We start from the raw sequence: 14,125 nt of genomic DNA, 5'->3' as shown, positions 1-14,125 counted from the left end.
AGATAGATATGTGTGTGTATTCTAGAAGATTCGAATACAATATTCTAGTTAGAATGAATCTGAAATGATATGATATGATATGATGATATAATACTAGGTACTGTACCAACGATTGGTTAACTTTAATGGTGGGGGGTGACCTTTGACATGCGCGAGGTTAAATAGGCACGACCCTTTCATACACATATCATCATCTTATTAGTTAGAAATTTCTTATTTGTAAGCGCCCCAGCTCTTCCAACCATTAACAGCAACACCTGCGAAAATCTATTAATAAAGCTTTCGTTGCACACACGCATTTCAAAATTGGAGTTGTATGATTGGTTCACGAGCATAGTAGAATTTTCTAGAACTACCTACCTCGCTAAAAAATTACAACATTTTGAAATTTTATTTCGTGTTAATAATACAGGGTATCACTCACAAAATAAAATAATAAGTTCTCGAACGTTGGTTGTTTGCGACATTAAAACTGCACTTACACAAATTTCGAAATTTCTCGAAATAGCTACAATATGGACACATTAAATTCATCTTGTACCTATCTCCATGGATATTATGCTCCAAGGATATTATCAGGGCTCCAAGGATATTATGAGGTTACAATTTTTTCTCCCTTTTTGCAAAAAATGAGTCTTAAACAAGCAAAATTTTGCTGGAAGCAATTCTTTTTTTTTCGTAAATCAAATAGATTTTTTGTTACAATTGAATAAAAAATATTTTTTGATACAAATAAAGCCCTCCGTCAAACAATTAGATGTTGACTAAAATACAAAAAAAGGTATTGAATAGAATTAGGTTTTGGTTGAATAAAAAAATATTACCTTTTTTATATGTGAATGAAAGTACCTTCAAGCAAACCAACACACAGCATCCAAAAAACAGGATCTGATCTGATCTGATGTGATCTTAAACACGTGTCATAATCACGTGTAAACATGATACCTTTCTAATAATAAATAATAGAGATTGTTTGTTGGGATTCAAATCCTTTTATTATCTATCGAAGAGGTAAATAAAAAAAAAAATAAGTTAAACTTCATTATGGTATAGATTACACACCTATGAGCCTTTGATTCTTTTTATTATCACAATCCGTTCAAAGGATTTAGGGTAATAATAATCACATGAATACTAATTGAGATAAATATATGATCCTTACAGGAGAAAATCTGTATAGAGCCACGCGTAATATTTGTAAAATTTTTAGAATTTAACTTCTGTAAGGATATGTTCCTCCAAAATTAGGTTTTCTTAAAATTATTTTTAATATTCCTTACGTAACTACTGACTTGAATTGAAAAATTCGTTTAGTGTTGGATAGCCTATTTATCGAGGAATTACTACCCTTCATAATTTAATTTATGGCAATTATTTCGAAAACTATGGAAGTTACGAAGTAAACTTACGCATAAAAGTTGTAGATAATTAAATTTCGTATAAAATATATGCGCAGCATTTTTTCGTATCTCTGATAGTTTAGTCAAAAAAATCGATTAAATATTCTAGAAAAATTAAATTTGTGCCATTTTGCCATTTTATTCTATACCACTCAAAATCTAACTTAAGCAAAAGTTGCAGAGTTTGATAAGGGGACATCATGTTCGGAAGTCAGATTGGACCTAGTTCTTCGGGTTTTTTAATAGTTAATTTAGATTCTAAAAGGTAAGTGGTAGAATAATACTTGGAAAATCTCGAAAAAATTTTTCCTAATTTTAAAAGAATTCATTCATCAAAATTCGTAATTGTAGTCTCAAATATATATTTTAAGCTTGTCGAGGAAAGTCTTGCCAAATTTCCAAGCCTACTAAAATGTACTTTGAAGTTAGAAGTATTTAATTCTTTCAAAAATAATTTCTAACCACAAAAGTTTCTTTAAATAGCACAAAGTTTCCTTACCCTCGAAAAATATATAAAAAAAGTTTCATTATCTTTTATTTCGAAGCGTGTCATATTGTCACATAAACACGTGTGAAGCTGCGGTTTGTTTTTAATAAAGCTATATTGTATTTATATTTATGAGATGTTTTTTACTACATGATTGATTTTAACCCCTTATAATTTTATTTTGCTATAGAAATCCAATTGATTTGTTTGAAGGTGTCAATATTTTTATTAATCAATTTTTTGATCACAAGAGGCATATAGAAGTGTGACAAATTCGACTTTTATTCGAAATTTCTATTCATCAAAGTCAATCATAAACTTATTTAGAAAATATTTCTTTTTTTATTAAACATTAGAGTGTGCGAAATCTTAAAATTTAATAAAATTTATTGAAACAGAAATATTTCTATGTTGTTTTTTATTGGATGTATTTTGTGGATTTCTTCTTAGAAATTAAAAGGTGTCATGTTTCTTCATTTGTGTGGTAAATAATCGACAGTAAAAAACAGCGATTAATTGAAGATTATTGGGCCCATAACCTGTTCACCTCATATATCAATAACTTTTTTTGTGTTACATTTCTATACTCAAAGTCTGCTAATGATTAATTAAATTAATATTTAAACAGATTTTCATATTTGGAGAAAAACTTGTTTTTTATGAAAATAAAAGCCATAAAATTGTTTTAAAATTTTAGACAAAACATATTTTCTGGTAAAATAAAAAATAATTTTATTATTCTTGAAATATTTAAAAGAATTATGTTTCTAAAATTTTTATACAATTCAACAATTTTTTCTCGAATAATCATACACTAAAAATTTGACCATTAATGCACGATTAACAGTTTTTAGCTCGTGAAAAGGAACGGAAATTTCCAACAGAATTGGAATAGTTTTAACGTAATTCGTATCAAATTTTTACAAAAATCAACGTTATTTTTAGAATAAAATCACTTAAGCAACTGAAAAACTTCAATTTTCACATCAATTTAAACTTAAAAATTTCATTAAAAATCTGTAAAGAAAAAATAGAAAAAAGGTAATATTTTTTAATTTTTTGTTTCATATTAGCCAAAACAATTTTTTTTAATAATTCTTGTATTTTAAAAAAAATAACCGAAAAAAAAAATATATTAAAAAATAAATAACTGTTGCAAAATATACAAAAGTGGAGAAAATGAAAAATTTAAAAAGAAAATTTAAAACGTCACTTTCGAAGACAAACAAAAAACAATTCTAAACAAAACTTAATAAAATTTAAAGTAAAAAATTCCGAAGGCAACAGAAATAAAAATTAATAAACAAAAGAAAAAAGTAATAATAATAACAAAAAAAAATAAATAAATAAATTTCAAAAAAATTAGAAAATAAATTTCACAAAATCCGTCGAAAATTAAAATAAAAACCGTCACTTTCGTAGACAACAAAAAACAATTCTAAATGAAAATTAAAAAAATCACTTCCTCAAGACTGGCAAAAAAAAAAAAAATCACAAAGTTTAAACCTAAAAAAAAAAAAAAATACAATTGATTTGATAGAAAATGTTTTGGCTCACAAAACATGTTAGATATGTAATTATTGGTAGATGAGTATTTATTTGTAAGGTACGAATGAGTAAGTAAATAAGTGTTTGATGAAGCTGTTTTCTCTGTAGCTGTGTGTTAAGTGTGTTAAAAATAAGCTACACACAATGATAAGTCATGCACTAACACACTGTAACTACAGCTACAGCTACAGCTACAGAGACACTGTTAAAAATCTGATCTAAAATTAGCAAACAAATAGAATCAGAAGCAACTACAAACTTTACAACAACATTACAAACTGTGTAAAATGAAAGAGACGACACTATGCTATGTATATCCATTGCATTCTAACTTGTTACAAATATATATATCTATCATCGTTTAACATAAACAGAGTACAGAGTGGTGGGGAGAGATATATGAATTGAAATGTATATAGTTAGACAGGTTGTGGCGTGTTACAAGGAGGTGTAGACCTATGTAACCATGAGCCAATGAGCGATATGTCTTGGCCCATAACCTGGCCTAGGGAGGGCTGTATAACACACACTCTGTACACATAATAGTATACAGCAGTGGCAAAGGGGCATCGGTTAGGTCGCAGTACCACGGTCGTGTCAGTATACCCGACAGAGGGCTCACATAAAGTGCACAAGCCAGAGTTGTTCAGTTGCAAAGGCCACTGAAACCGCTCTCTCGTTTTTTGAGTTCGTGACCTGAGTTCGCAGACAAGTGAGACTGGCTGTGTGGTGTTAGAGAAAAGTTAACACACATATTATGAGAAAAACTATATATCGTTGCAAGAAAATGTCATGAACTTTGTTATGTGAGAGAAATATACCAAAGTCCAATTTTCTAACATATCTACGTTTATTTTTTATTTTTGTTCGAAATCGAATTTTTTCATTTTTCAAATAAACTTTTCGGATTTTCGAACTTATTTGTTTTTCATCATACAGTGTGATTTTTCAATTTTAAATGCAGTGCGAAAAATATTTTTGGGTGAAATAGTGAGACTTGTGTGTTCAAGAAGGGTCAATCGAAGGTTAAATTATTTAATTTTTGTGCAGTGCCAAATTTATTTATGTAGTAAAGCTTTTTTTGGCTGACTATTGATTAAAAAACAAAATCGAAATTTGAACTTTGCGAGAACAAATCGTTGCGTGTATAATAAAGCTCACCTGAAATATAGGTGTGTACGTGCGTGGTGTATAGTAAACCGGCGTCATCATAAAGATAGAAACGTTAGGTGGGTCTTTGGCCGAGGGTACAGTACCCGGCGGCACCATTATAACCCACGGTTGTTTAACGGGGACGGGTCCCGGCGTTGAGCTCGGGTTCCCCAGATCCATGGCGTTAGTAGCACCTCCATGGCGTGATCCCAGTGGAAGTGCGGCTCCATTACTCGGTACTGGAGGTCCTACGGGTAGCAGTGCTTCAGCATTGGGAGTACCACCCGGTGGTGGATCCAGTGATGAATGTAATGTGGCCACGGTGCCATCATTTATCTCGTCACGTGACCTACAGCAAGCTGCAACGCCTTCAAGTCAAGCGAATAGTACACAATCAGCAGGATCTCAACATGATAAAGGACAAAATATTGAGTGTGTTGTTTGTGGGGATAAATCCTCGGGGAAACATTACGGGCAATTTACGTGTGAAGGTAAGTTTATCAAAGTTTATTTTGTAGATAACTGGGCCCATAACCTGTTATCACCTCTTTTATCACTAATTGTTTTATTGTCTGCTTAAGATTAGTAAAATAAAAAATGTTGGCAAATTTCCACGATTTGCGAGGAAAAAAAATTAAAGTTAAAGTTTTCCCTCCAAAAATATCTAAGTTTCACTGCTCTTGTAGATTCCGTCGCCTAAACTAGTTTCTACGCATAATTTAAAAATATTCGTAAATCTATAAATTATACGCTTGATAGAAACTACCAAAAGCAGTTCATTAAGTCTTTAATGGTCCGTTTAAATATTTGCCAAATTGAAAATCGTTGGCGGTAAATTTTTTTAAATAGATTATTTAATTTCTTTTTCTTTGAAGTTTTCGATTTATCGAGTACTTCTGAGAGACATACATTCAATATTTTTGTAAAATATTTTCCAAAAAATATATGAATTTTTGTAATTTAAGTTAAAAAAAGATAACATATAAATCATATTAAAATTAATTTTCATCAATTTTCTTTGTAATAAAAATTTGAATTTTACCAATATATTAATCTAGAAATTTTTTAAAATGAAATCTATCAATAATCAATTCCAGAGAAATTTTAAGGACACTTCTTTAACATATGGAACAAATAAAATTCCTTCAAAATTAATTTTATGGCAATTATTTCGAAAACTATTAAAGTTACGAAGTAAACTTACGCATAAAAGTTGTAGATAATTAAGTTTTCTATCAAAAATATGCACAGCATTTTTTCGTAGCTCTGATAATTTAGTCAAAAAAATCAATTGAAAATTCATGAAAAGTTGAATTTTAAAACGTTTCTAAACTAATCAATTCAAGCTTTCGATAGTTTTTCCATACTTTTAATTTTATTCTCTTTATTTTTCTGACATATTTCGTATCCACAAATTAAACATTTTGCATCCACAATTTGAATATAAATTTTTTTATATAAATTTTCTTTTAAAATAAATTTTAAAACAAAGTTTTTTCGAAAATTTTCGAAAAGACGATGATATAATTGAGACATTATTACTAGAGGTAAATTAAATTTTTCAAAAAAAGAATTGAACCCTTTTTTTATGTATTTTGATTAATTAAATTAAATTAATAATAAATAAATAATTTAAAAAAATAAAATAAAAATAAATGATACCTGTTACCAAAAGTTTTGAATGACAAATTTGATATGCCATGAAAGTAATTGAAAAAAAAAAATGCAGACGTTCACCGCATCCCAAAGGGACATCAATTATGATTATTAAATGTATATTTTGAAGGGATGAAAGGGTTATCTATTATTATAAACTATAAGGGATGTTTTGTGTTATCATTATACTTTATATCCACACAAAGTTGACAAAGGTTTTGTAACTTTGGTTTTGCAGGATGAAATTACCTCTATAATTAACGGAGCTGGTAGTTTTAATTCCATCGAAAATAATTATTAATAACCAAATTTTTCATACATTAACCACGACGACAATGTGATCAATTCTGCCCATTAATTATAAATTGTTCACACTGCTGCTGCCTGGATTCGAACCCGCAACCTATGCCTAAATGGACAAACAGACAAAGACAAACGCCTTAGACCGCTCGGCCATTTAGGCTCTTTTTAAACTTATATTACAATTAATTCATACTTAACTTCTTCTGATAACTCACAACTCATGTTTTTGAGTGAAAAATATAAATTTCGGTTAAGAAATATAAATTGACAGATTGTAAATTATTTTCAAAATATTCTCAAAATTCATGACAAGCTGAATCGATTAAGAAAGTTTTAGTTTCTTAGGTAACACTTCTTTGGATTTTGGAATCGTTTTACTTTCAAACCAGAAAAAAAATTATAACGTGCGATCAGGAACATAGACAGTTCCAATAAAATGAATTGATAACCAGCTCACTGTAACATGAACCCTTACCATGATGATACCTAGAATGGTTTTAGAACTGATATAGAAATATGAAGGGTTTGAGTTGAACAAGTGGTATCATGTTTTAATAAATAATTGAATAAGTAACATTAACATTAACATTAGTTAGACAAGTTAGAATCACTAGAAGAACTAACTATCTAGATAGAATGAAGACAGTGATAAATATGATAACATTAATTATTATTATTATGAAACAGTGATTTTGTGTTGGAGATGCTTTATAAATATCAAATTTATATTCCTTTTGTTATAATTTTAAATCATTTATTAAAAATTAAAAATAATTATTTAAAAACTAAAAAATAAAAAAAGTTATTTGAGACCTGAGTTGATGCAAAAGAAAAATTATTAATATTTATTTATTATTATTTAAAAAAAATATTATTTCATTTATTATTTTTTATAATCACTATTAATAATTACTTCCATTGAAATTTTAAGGACACTTCTAATAGCCTTGGAGTCCATGACAGTAAAATTGCACTTACACGGGTTTCGAAATTTCGCCGGAGTTTATCCTTGCACAAAATTTTTTTGCCATGATTTGTTAATTTTTCTTTGTGTAATTTTGGGTCAAGCTTTGAGCTGTCGCACTGAGATATTTCGAAAGTAGAACTCAAACGTAAAAAATAAACAAATAAAATAGTTTTTTTATATTTTTCAATTTTGAGATAATTTTTTGGCTAAACTATAAGAGATAGGAAAAAGTTTCCCACACATTTTTTGTAGAAAATTAAATTGTCTACAACTTTTCTCCGTAAGTTTACTTCGTAACTTCCATAGTTTTCGATATAAATGACGTAAAATACTTTTTGAATAAAAATAAATTTTTTATAATGGAAGTAAAATGGATGCCATCTTCTCAAACAATATTAATTAGTGTGTTCAAAAAAAAAAAAAAAAAAAAAAGTAGGTATCTATCTGATTATAATGAAATTCAATCTTTTTACAAAAGGCATTTAATGGCTGTTGTAGATGAGGCTGCTATGGCTGACTGTAAAAACATTAAAAAAATGAATGAACAAAAAAAAAAAAAAAAAATTATTATTAATGACCTGTTTTGTGAGCGTATTAAAAAACAACAAACGTTAACTTTAACTTTGAACTATATGAAACACTAACATTAAGGTTGTTGGTGTAATCAATTCCATCAAGATTGGTTAAAAAGGAATTTCATAACATTCAGCCGAGTCGTTTCAAGTCAGGCGAGTTTTTTTTTTCAATTCTTTCCTAATCGGTTTTGCTTGAACGAAAAATGATATCGACTTCTTTGAGATGTCAATCAAAGCGTATTAACGGCAATATGATCCGAAAAATATTTCATCACATTCGTTCGAGACGGTCGATTTTATTATGCTGAGAAGTTATTCATGTGGACCTCAGGGGTCGCACCAGACCCTATCCATGGCTTGTTTTGATTTTTGTATTGCACCAACTGCCTTAATAATAGATTTTAACTAATGTTATAAGATTTTATAAAAGTAAAATTACATTTCAAAGATGTTTGTAAAAAAAAAAAATTTATTATTGATTACTATAAGATTTGTTCTTTAATGGATTTTTTAACACTATCCAATTACTTGGCTGCTATGGCTTGGGTTGGTTTAGACCAAGCCTTTTGAAAAATATCTTTTTTAACAGAAAAATAGTTATTAAAAGCTACTAATTATATGGTAGTTAATTACGAATTTTAATAGTAGTGTGGGAGTAGCTACAAAATTTGGACTAAACTTATAATAATAGATATAACAAGTGAAATTTACATAATTTAAAAAATCCCCGACAAATTTTCCGAATACGGAAAATTATCTTTTTTCCTTAAAGCTTTTTACAAATTGACTCGATTTTGAAGATCATCACCTATTTTTTCGTTGTTTCGGATACGGAACCCTAACTTCGCACTTGACATATAGCTAAGATTACTCTCCATTAAATTGCCTTTCAAACAAAACAAAAAAATTAAAAATCGGTTCATTCGTTTAGGCGCTACGTTACCACGGACAGACAGACAGGCAGACACACATAGCGGTCAAACTTTAATATTCCCATTTTGGTTCGGGGGTTAAAAATGTATAAAATTTATTCGGTTGGGTACACGGATTTAAGTAAAATTAGCATAAATGTTCACAAATGGATATATATATATCTGTATCTATTTAAAATTATGCGTCCATGCTTGGATACATGTATTATTTTATTGGTTCATCAGTCTGTTTGTCTGTCTGTATGTTCTGTATATGTCTATGGTTCACCCATGGTCGTCCGTCCGTCCATAAGTTTTATATAACAACAAAACAATCCCATATCATATCGTATCTCACACACATATTGTTAAAATATAATTTTTTAACACAAATATGTTAAAATCAAGAAGTGTTAACGTTTTACAATTTATGTAAATTCATGTAAATACGAACGAATAAAATTATCCAGAACTCATCCACAGCAGAGCTACACTCATACCTTACTCACAACTCTCTTTTACACATAGAGCTGGTCGAGTCGTTCGTTACATACAGGATGAATTCATTGTAATTCTAGAACGTTATATACAGCATGTTCTATGATTGGTCATAGAAACCTAAATATCCTTAATCAGCTCGTCAAGACGAACGAAAAAGCTCTTTACAAAATTTCAATCTGAGGACTAATTTCCGAGATATTAATTCTATTTTCCTAAACTTAACTATGTGAGCATAAAAGAGTACGGTCATGGGACCTCGGTTAAAAACGAAATTGCCTGCGAAATCTGTACAAAACGAAAAAGATATAAACTAATTAGTACTAACAATTTTGTTTCCATAGATATGGCACACACACACAGCATATCTCACATGCTTACGTGACGATTTCTACCTGTTTGCTCACTTTGAATTAGTCTTAGATTGGATCAATTTTTTTGTAATTAAAGTGTACCCACTCACATATCCATATTTAAAACAAAACCTATAGGTATATGTTTCTATGTAATATAGACGTATTAATTTCTATATAAAAGCTAGAAAGGTCCAATTCAATTTGATTCGAACCATTTCATTATTTGTTATAGAATATAAAAGTTTCTTTTGTATATTCTCTCCCATATCTCCTGATCCCTCCCATGTCATGTTTAAACAATTCACAGATATGAACAACAAATTTTCCGTTTTAGTACATTTCTGTTTGATTTCCGTGTATTTTGATTGACACTTTTATAATTCTAGATCGAATTATAAATTATTCTATTTTCTAAAGTTATACGAGAAAATAATTTATCTATAAAGAATCGAACCATAGACTTTAAGCCCTGAATTCCTTTAGGTTAGGAAAGTTGCTAAGGAAAACTCACTTTCAGATCAAAACGGAAATTTGAGAGGCTTTTTATATGGTCGAAATCTAACAAGTTTAAAAAATACGAAAATTTCCACAAGTCAGCTATGAAAATTAATGTGAATGTAAATTAATATTTATACAATTAATTCTGTTAATTGTATTCCTATATCTTTTGTTAATTATATATAAAAAAAAAAAGTATCGAATAAAAGTTGTAATAAAAAGTAATTAAAACATTATGATTTGTTGTAGAACCTTGCGGTTAGAAGTAATAATAAATACCTAACTAATAACAATAATGGTTTTAAAAAACAGGTTCTATAAAATATGGTTTTTTATCAAATAAAATAAAATAATCGCGTGCCATAGCAGAGAATACCATCAAACACTAATTCTTTTACTTCCCATAAATGTTATAATTTTTGTAAAACTTATTTTTTTCTTGCGGTTTCCAATTTTAGTTACTAAATAATTAAATCGGTGTCAAAAATTATTATTTACGTATCGAATCAACCTTCCTTAAATTTGCTGATCAATGGTACAGTACGTTGTTTGATTCAGTTTGGAAAAGGCTTTAAGGAAAAAGTTTATTTAATCGAGAGTGTTCCTAGATATGTTTCAAGTGCGAGTTTAGGGCCTCGTACCCGAAAATTTTGTCGGGGGTTTTTTCAATTTTGTAAATTTCACTTGTATAATAAAAATTGATGAAATCAGATCAAAAAAATTCCCTTTTAAATTAAAATATTTATTTATTTACGTAAAAAAAAAATAACAAAATTGAATTCTTTTAACAAATTTATTCTCACGGCATTCCCACGCACAGCGGCATTCAAAACAACAAATAACAAAAAAAAAATGTCAACATACAAATTATTTAAAAAAAAAATCACTATCAAATACTGTATAATTAGATTGACGGCGAGGGAGTACACCTGACCACAACTATTTAATTTAAATCACATGCATTTTAGAATTCCCAAAGTTATAAAATCAAAAATAATTTCACATATACTTACAGAGGGTGGTTTTACTATACAATACTGTGGTCAGAAGGGCACTAGTCCGTGTCACCCCTACACAAATATACTTATATTATTAATAATAATAAATATGAAGTGATTTTTAAAAAAAAATGTTGTTTTTTTGATAAATTTTTCATTCAAAATGTTCATTCATTTGGCACAAATTATCTCTTTTAGAAAAAAAAGTAATCACGGAACGCGGACAGATGTACGGAAAACTATATTTAATTCGAAGTATTATTTCCCATCGAAAAATATTCACATACCTTTTATCCAAATAACTAAATGTAAGCGATTAATTATAAAAGAGTGGATATAATCTCTCAGGACTAGACTAATAACTTTCGTTCCATATCAGACTATTCGCAGTTCTGAAAGTTAATAATGAGCCAGTATCAACTGCGGTCAAAATGGCATAAATACGATTATTTTTAGCTTGTTATGTTTTAAATTTCTTTCATATCTTATATATTTAAACGAGTAATTCTTGTGTGTATATATCAGCAATCTCGGAAACGGCTAAAACGATTATCATGAAGAAAATTGGTTTTGCAGAGAGTTTTTGGGAAAAATCGATCAAACTAGGTTTCATTTTTAGAAAATATCGTTTTATCTGTGTTTTCAGAAAAAAACTGAAACATTGACTGCAAAATATGACTCTTCCTGACATCTAACGGTGACGAAAGATGTACAATTACCGGGACATTCAAATTGATATTTGTGTAAAGACATTTTAAATGGTTCTTATATAATTGATAAAATCTGTGCTTTTTTAACTCAAAAAATACGGAGTAAAGCTAAATAAATTTTTGGATAGTTTTAAAAATAACAAAAAATAAATATTTTGATTTAAAATTTTCAATATTTGATATAATTAATATTTAATATTTAATGTGTTTGACTAAATAAGTTTAATTAACTACAATTAAATCAGTTAAACAATATATATATATATATATATTTATCTGGTTCAAACTAGTTTTATTAAAAGTTTAATTCAAATAAAATAATAAATGATATTAATTGACAAATATCATTTTTAATAACAAACAACAGCCAACTAAGTTTATAAGTAATAATTGTTACGTCATCATATCACGTGGTACGTACTTCTTGCTTAGTAAAGTCTTTCTTATATATTATTAGTACTCTAGTAAGTTTTCTTCTGTCCTGAACTTATCTTGCTTATTCCTTTATAAAATTTGATAATTCACCCCTCATTTTCAAGATATCATGTCTAAATTTGGCGAAAAGTATACTTACAGACTAAAAATGCACCGCTTAGAAAAACTAGCTACACTAGTTCGGGAGGTGTCTCGAGGAACGCCCGGTAGGAACTATGTTCCTTTCGTACCTTCGTACGTTATAAATATAGCGCTTACTTTATTATTTATATGAGTTTTTTTTGAAAATTTAATATATTTAATGAATTAAATTTGATAGCTACTTTAATTTTCTCATTTATCATGAGAAATTGGGAAAAACACCCTTATTAATAGATCTTTTATATTTGGAAAAACCGAGGAAAAGCTATCTGGTGTCACGAATTGAAGTGAAATATAACGAATTCACGCGAGTTTATTATTAATAAATATAATAAATAAGTAAATATTTGTAAAAATATGAATAAAATAACTTAAAGTTAAAGTTAAGTAAGTAAATAAGATAACCTTGTTAGAATGCGTGGCGCGGTCAAGCCGTTGAATGTTGATGGCGTGCAAGTTGACCACGGTTGGATACCCTTAAGGTTAACGTAATTATCGCTATCAGAGCGGGTCACTGTGTGAGAACAACTCACTTATACATCATAGGTTACTTAAGTAACATCATATTACTTACTATACTCACTCATAAGTATACTTAACTATGTATTACTTTCTTGACTTTAAAGTCATTCCATTTCATTTATTTTACTTATTTATTATAAAAATATAAATGATTTGTATTCAATCATCACAAATTATTATTATATGAGACTAGGATCATGCGTAGTATTTGATAATTATTGGAACTATGTTCCTTATTGCACGTTCTGATTTCTCAATCAGAATCAATACAAAAGAAATAGCTCCATTTCCTTCGACAATTCGCTAAAAATCTTGAAAAAGATTTAAAATCAAGAATTAAATTATGTACCCTTTGATTTTAAAAAACAAAATCAACTACATTTAATGAGTATTTAAACAAATTTGAAATGCATGCGATTTTTATCAGCAATTATTGTTTCCGGTTTAATAATTTATGAAGCGATCTTACATTACCTGGTCTATGTAACTAAGAAATTACACGACGTTTGACTTTAGTTTGTTGCAAATATTGTCATATATATGTTTATTATGGAGGCGCAGGGAAGTTATTTGTTTTTAAAGTAATACAATTTAAGTCGTTTGATATATAATGCTTTATAAAGGCTCACATATTCACTCGAGTCTTTTTTTTATGAAAAGAAATTTAGTAGGCTTTTACTCATGACTAACATATAAAAATAAAGGGCTTCAATTTTACAAGCACTTGATTTTGTAAGAATTTCGATTCGCTCGTATCTTACGGTACAAAACTTGTAATGATCTTGAAACGATTTAATTTTCATTAAACCATGTTTAGGATTTTCGTAAAATTTATAAAAATCACGATGCTTGAAAAAAGATAATTAAAAAACATAAAATCGACTTTCACTAAATATAAATATTTTGATTGAAACACAAACATCGTCAGTAGCTAAATTTATTCATATAACACATTAAAAACATTTTTT

General features: G+C 28.4%; 1 protein-coding gene across 1 annotated transcript in view; it reads left to right on the top strand.

The window, feature by feature from the left end:
- The first annotated feature begins 4,355 nt into the window (after positions 1-4,355).
- Positions 4,356-14,125, top strand: part of LOC123294197 (steroid receptor seven-up, isoforms B/C) — a 112,372-nt gene continuing 102,602 nt past the window's right edge. The window contains exon 1 of the mRNA XM_044875307.1: positions 4,356-5,078. Coding sequence (XP_044731242.1) covers positions 4,766-5,078 — 313 coding nt within the window. The 5' untranslated portion in view covers positions 4,356-4,765. The remainder of the gene's footprint in view (positions 5,079-14,125) is intronic.

The sequence above is a fragment of the Chrysoperla carnea genome, chromosome 2 (genome assembly GCF_905475395.1).
Source record: "Chrysoperla carnea chromosome 2, inChrCarn1.1, whole genome shotgun sequence".
Lineage (NCBI taxonomy): Eukaryota > Metazoa > Arthropoda > Insecta > Neuroptera > Chrysopidae > Chrysoperla > Chrysoperla carnea.
Note: the sequence above shows the minus strand (reverse complement) of the source record. Positions and strands in the feature narration are given on the sequence as shown.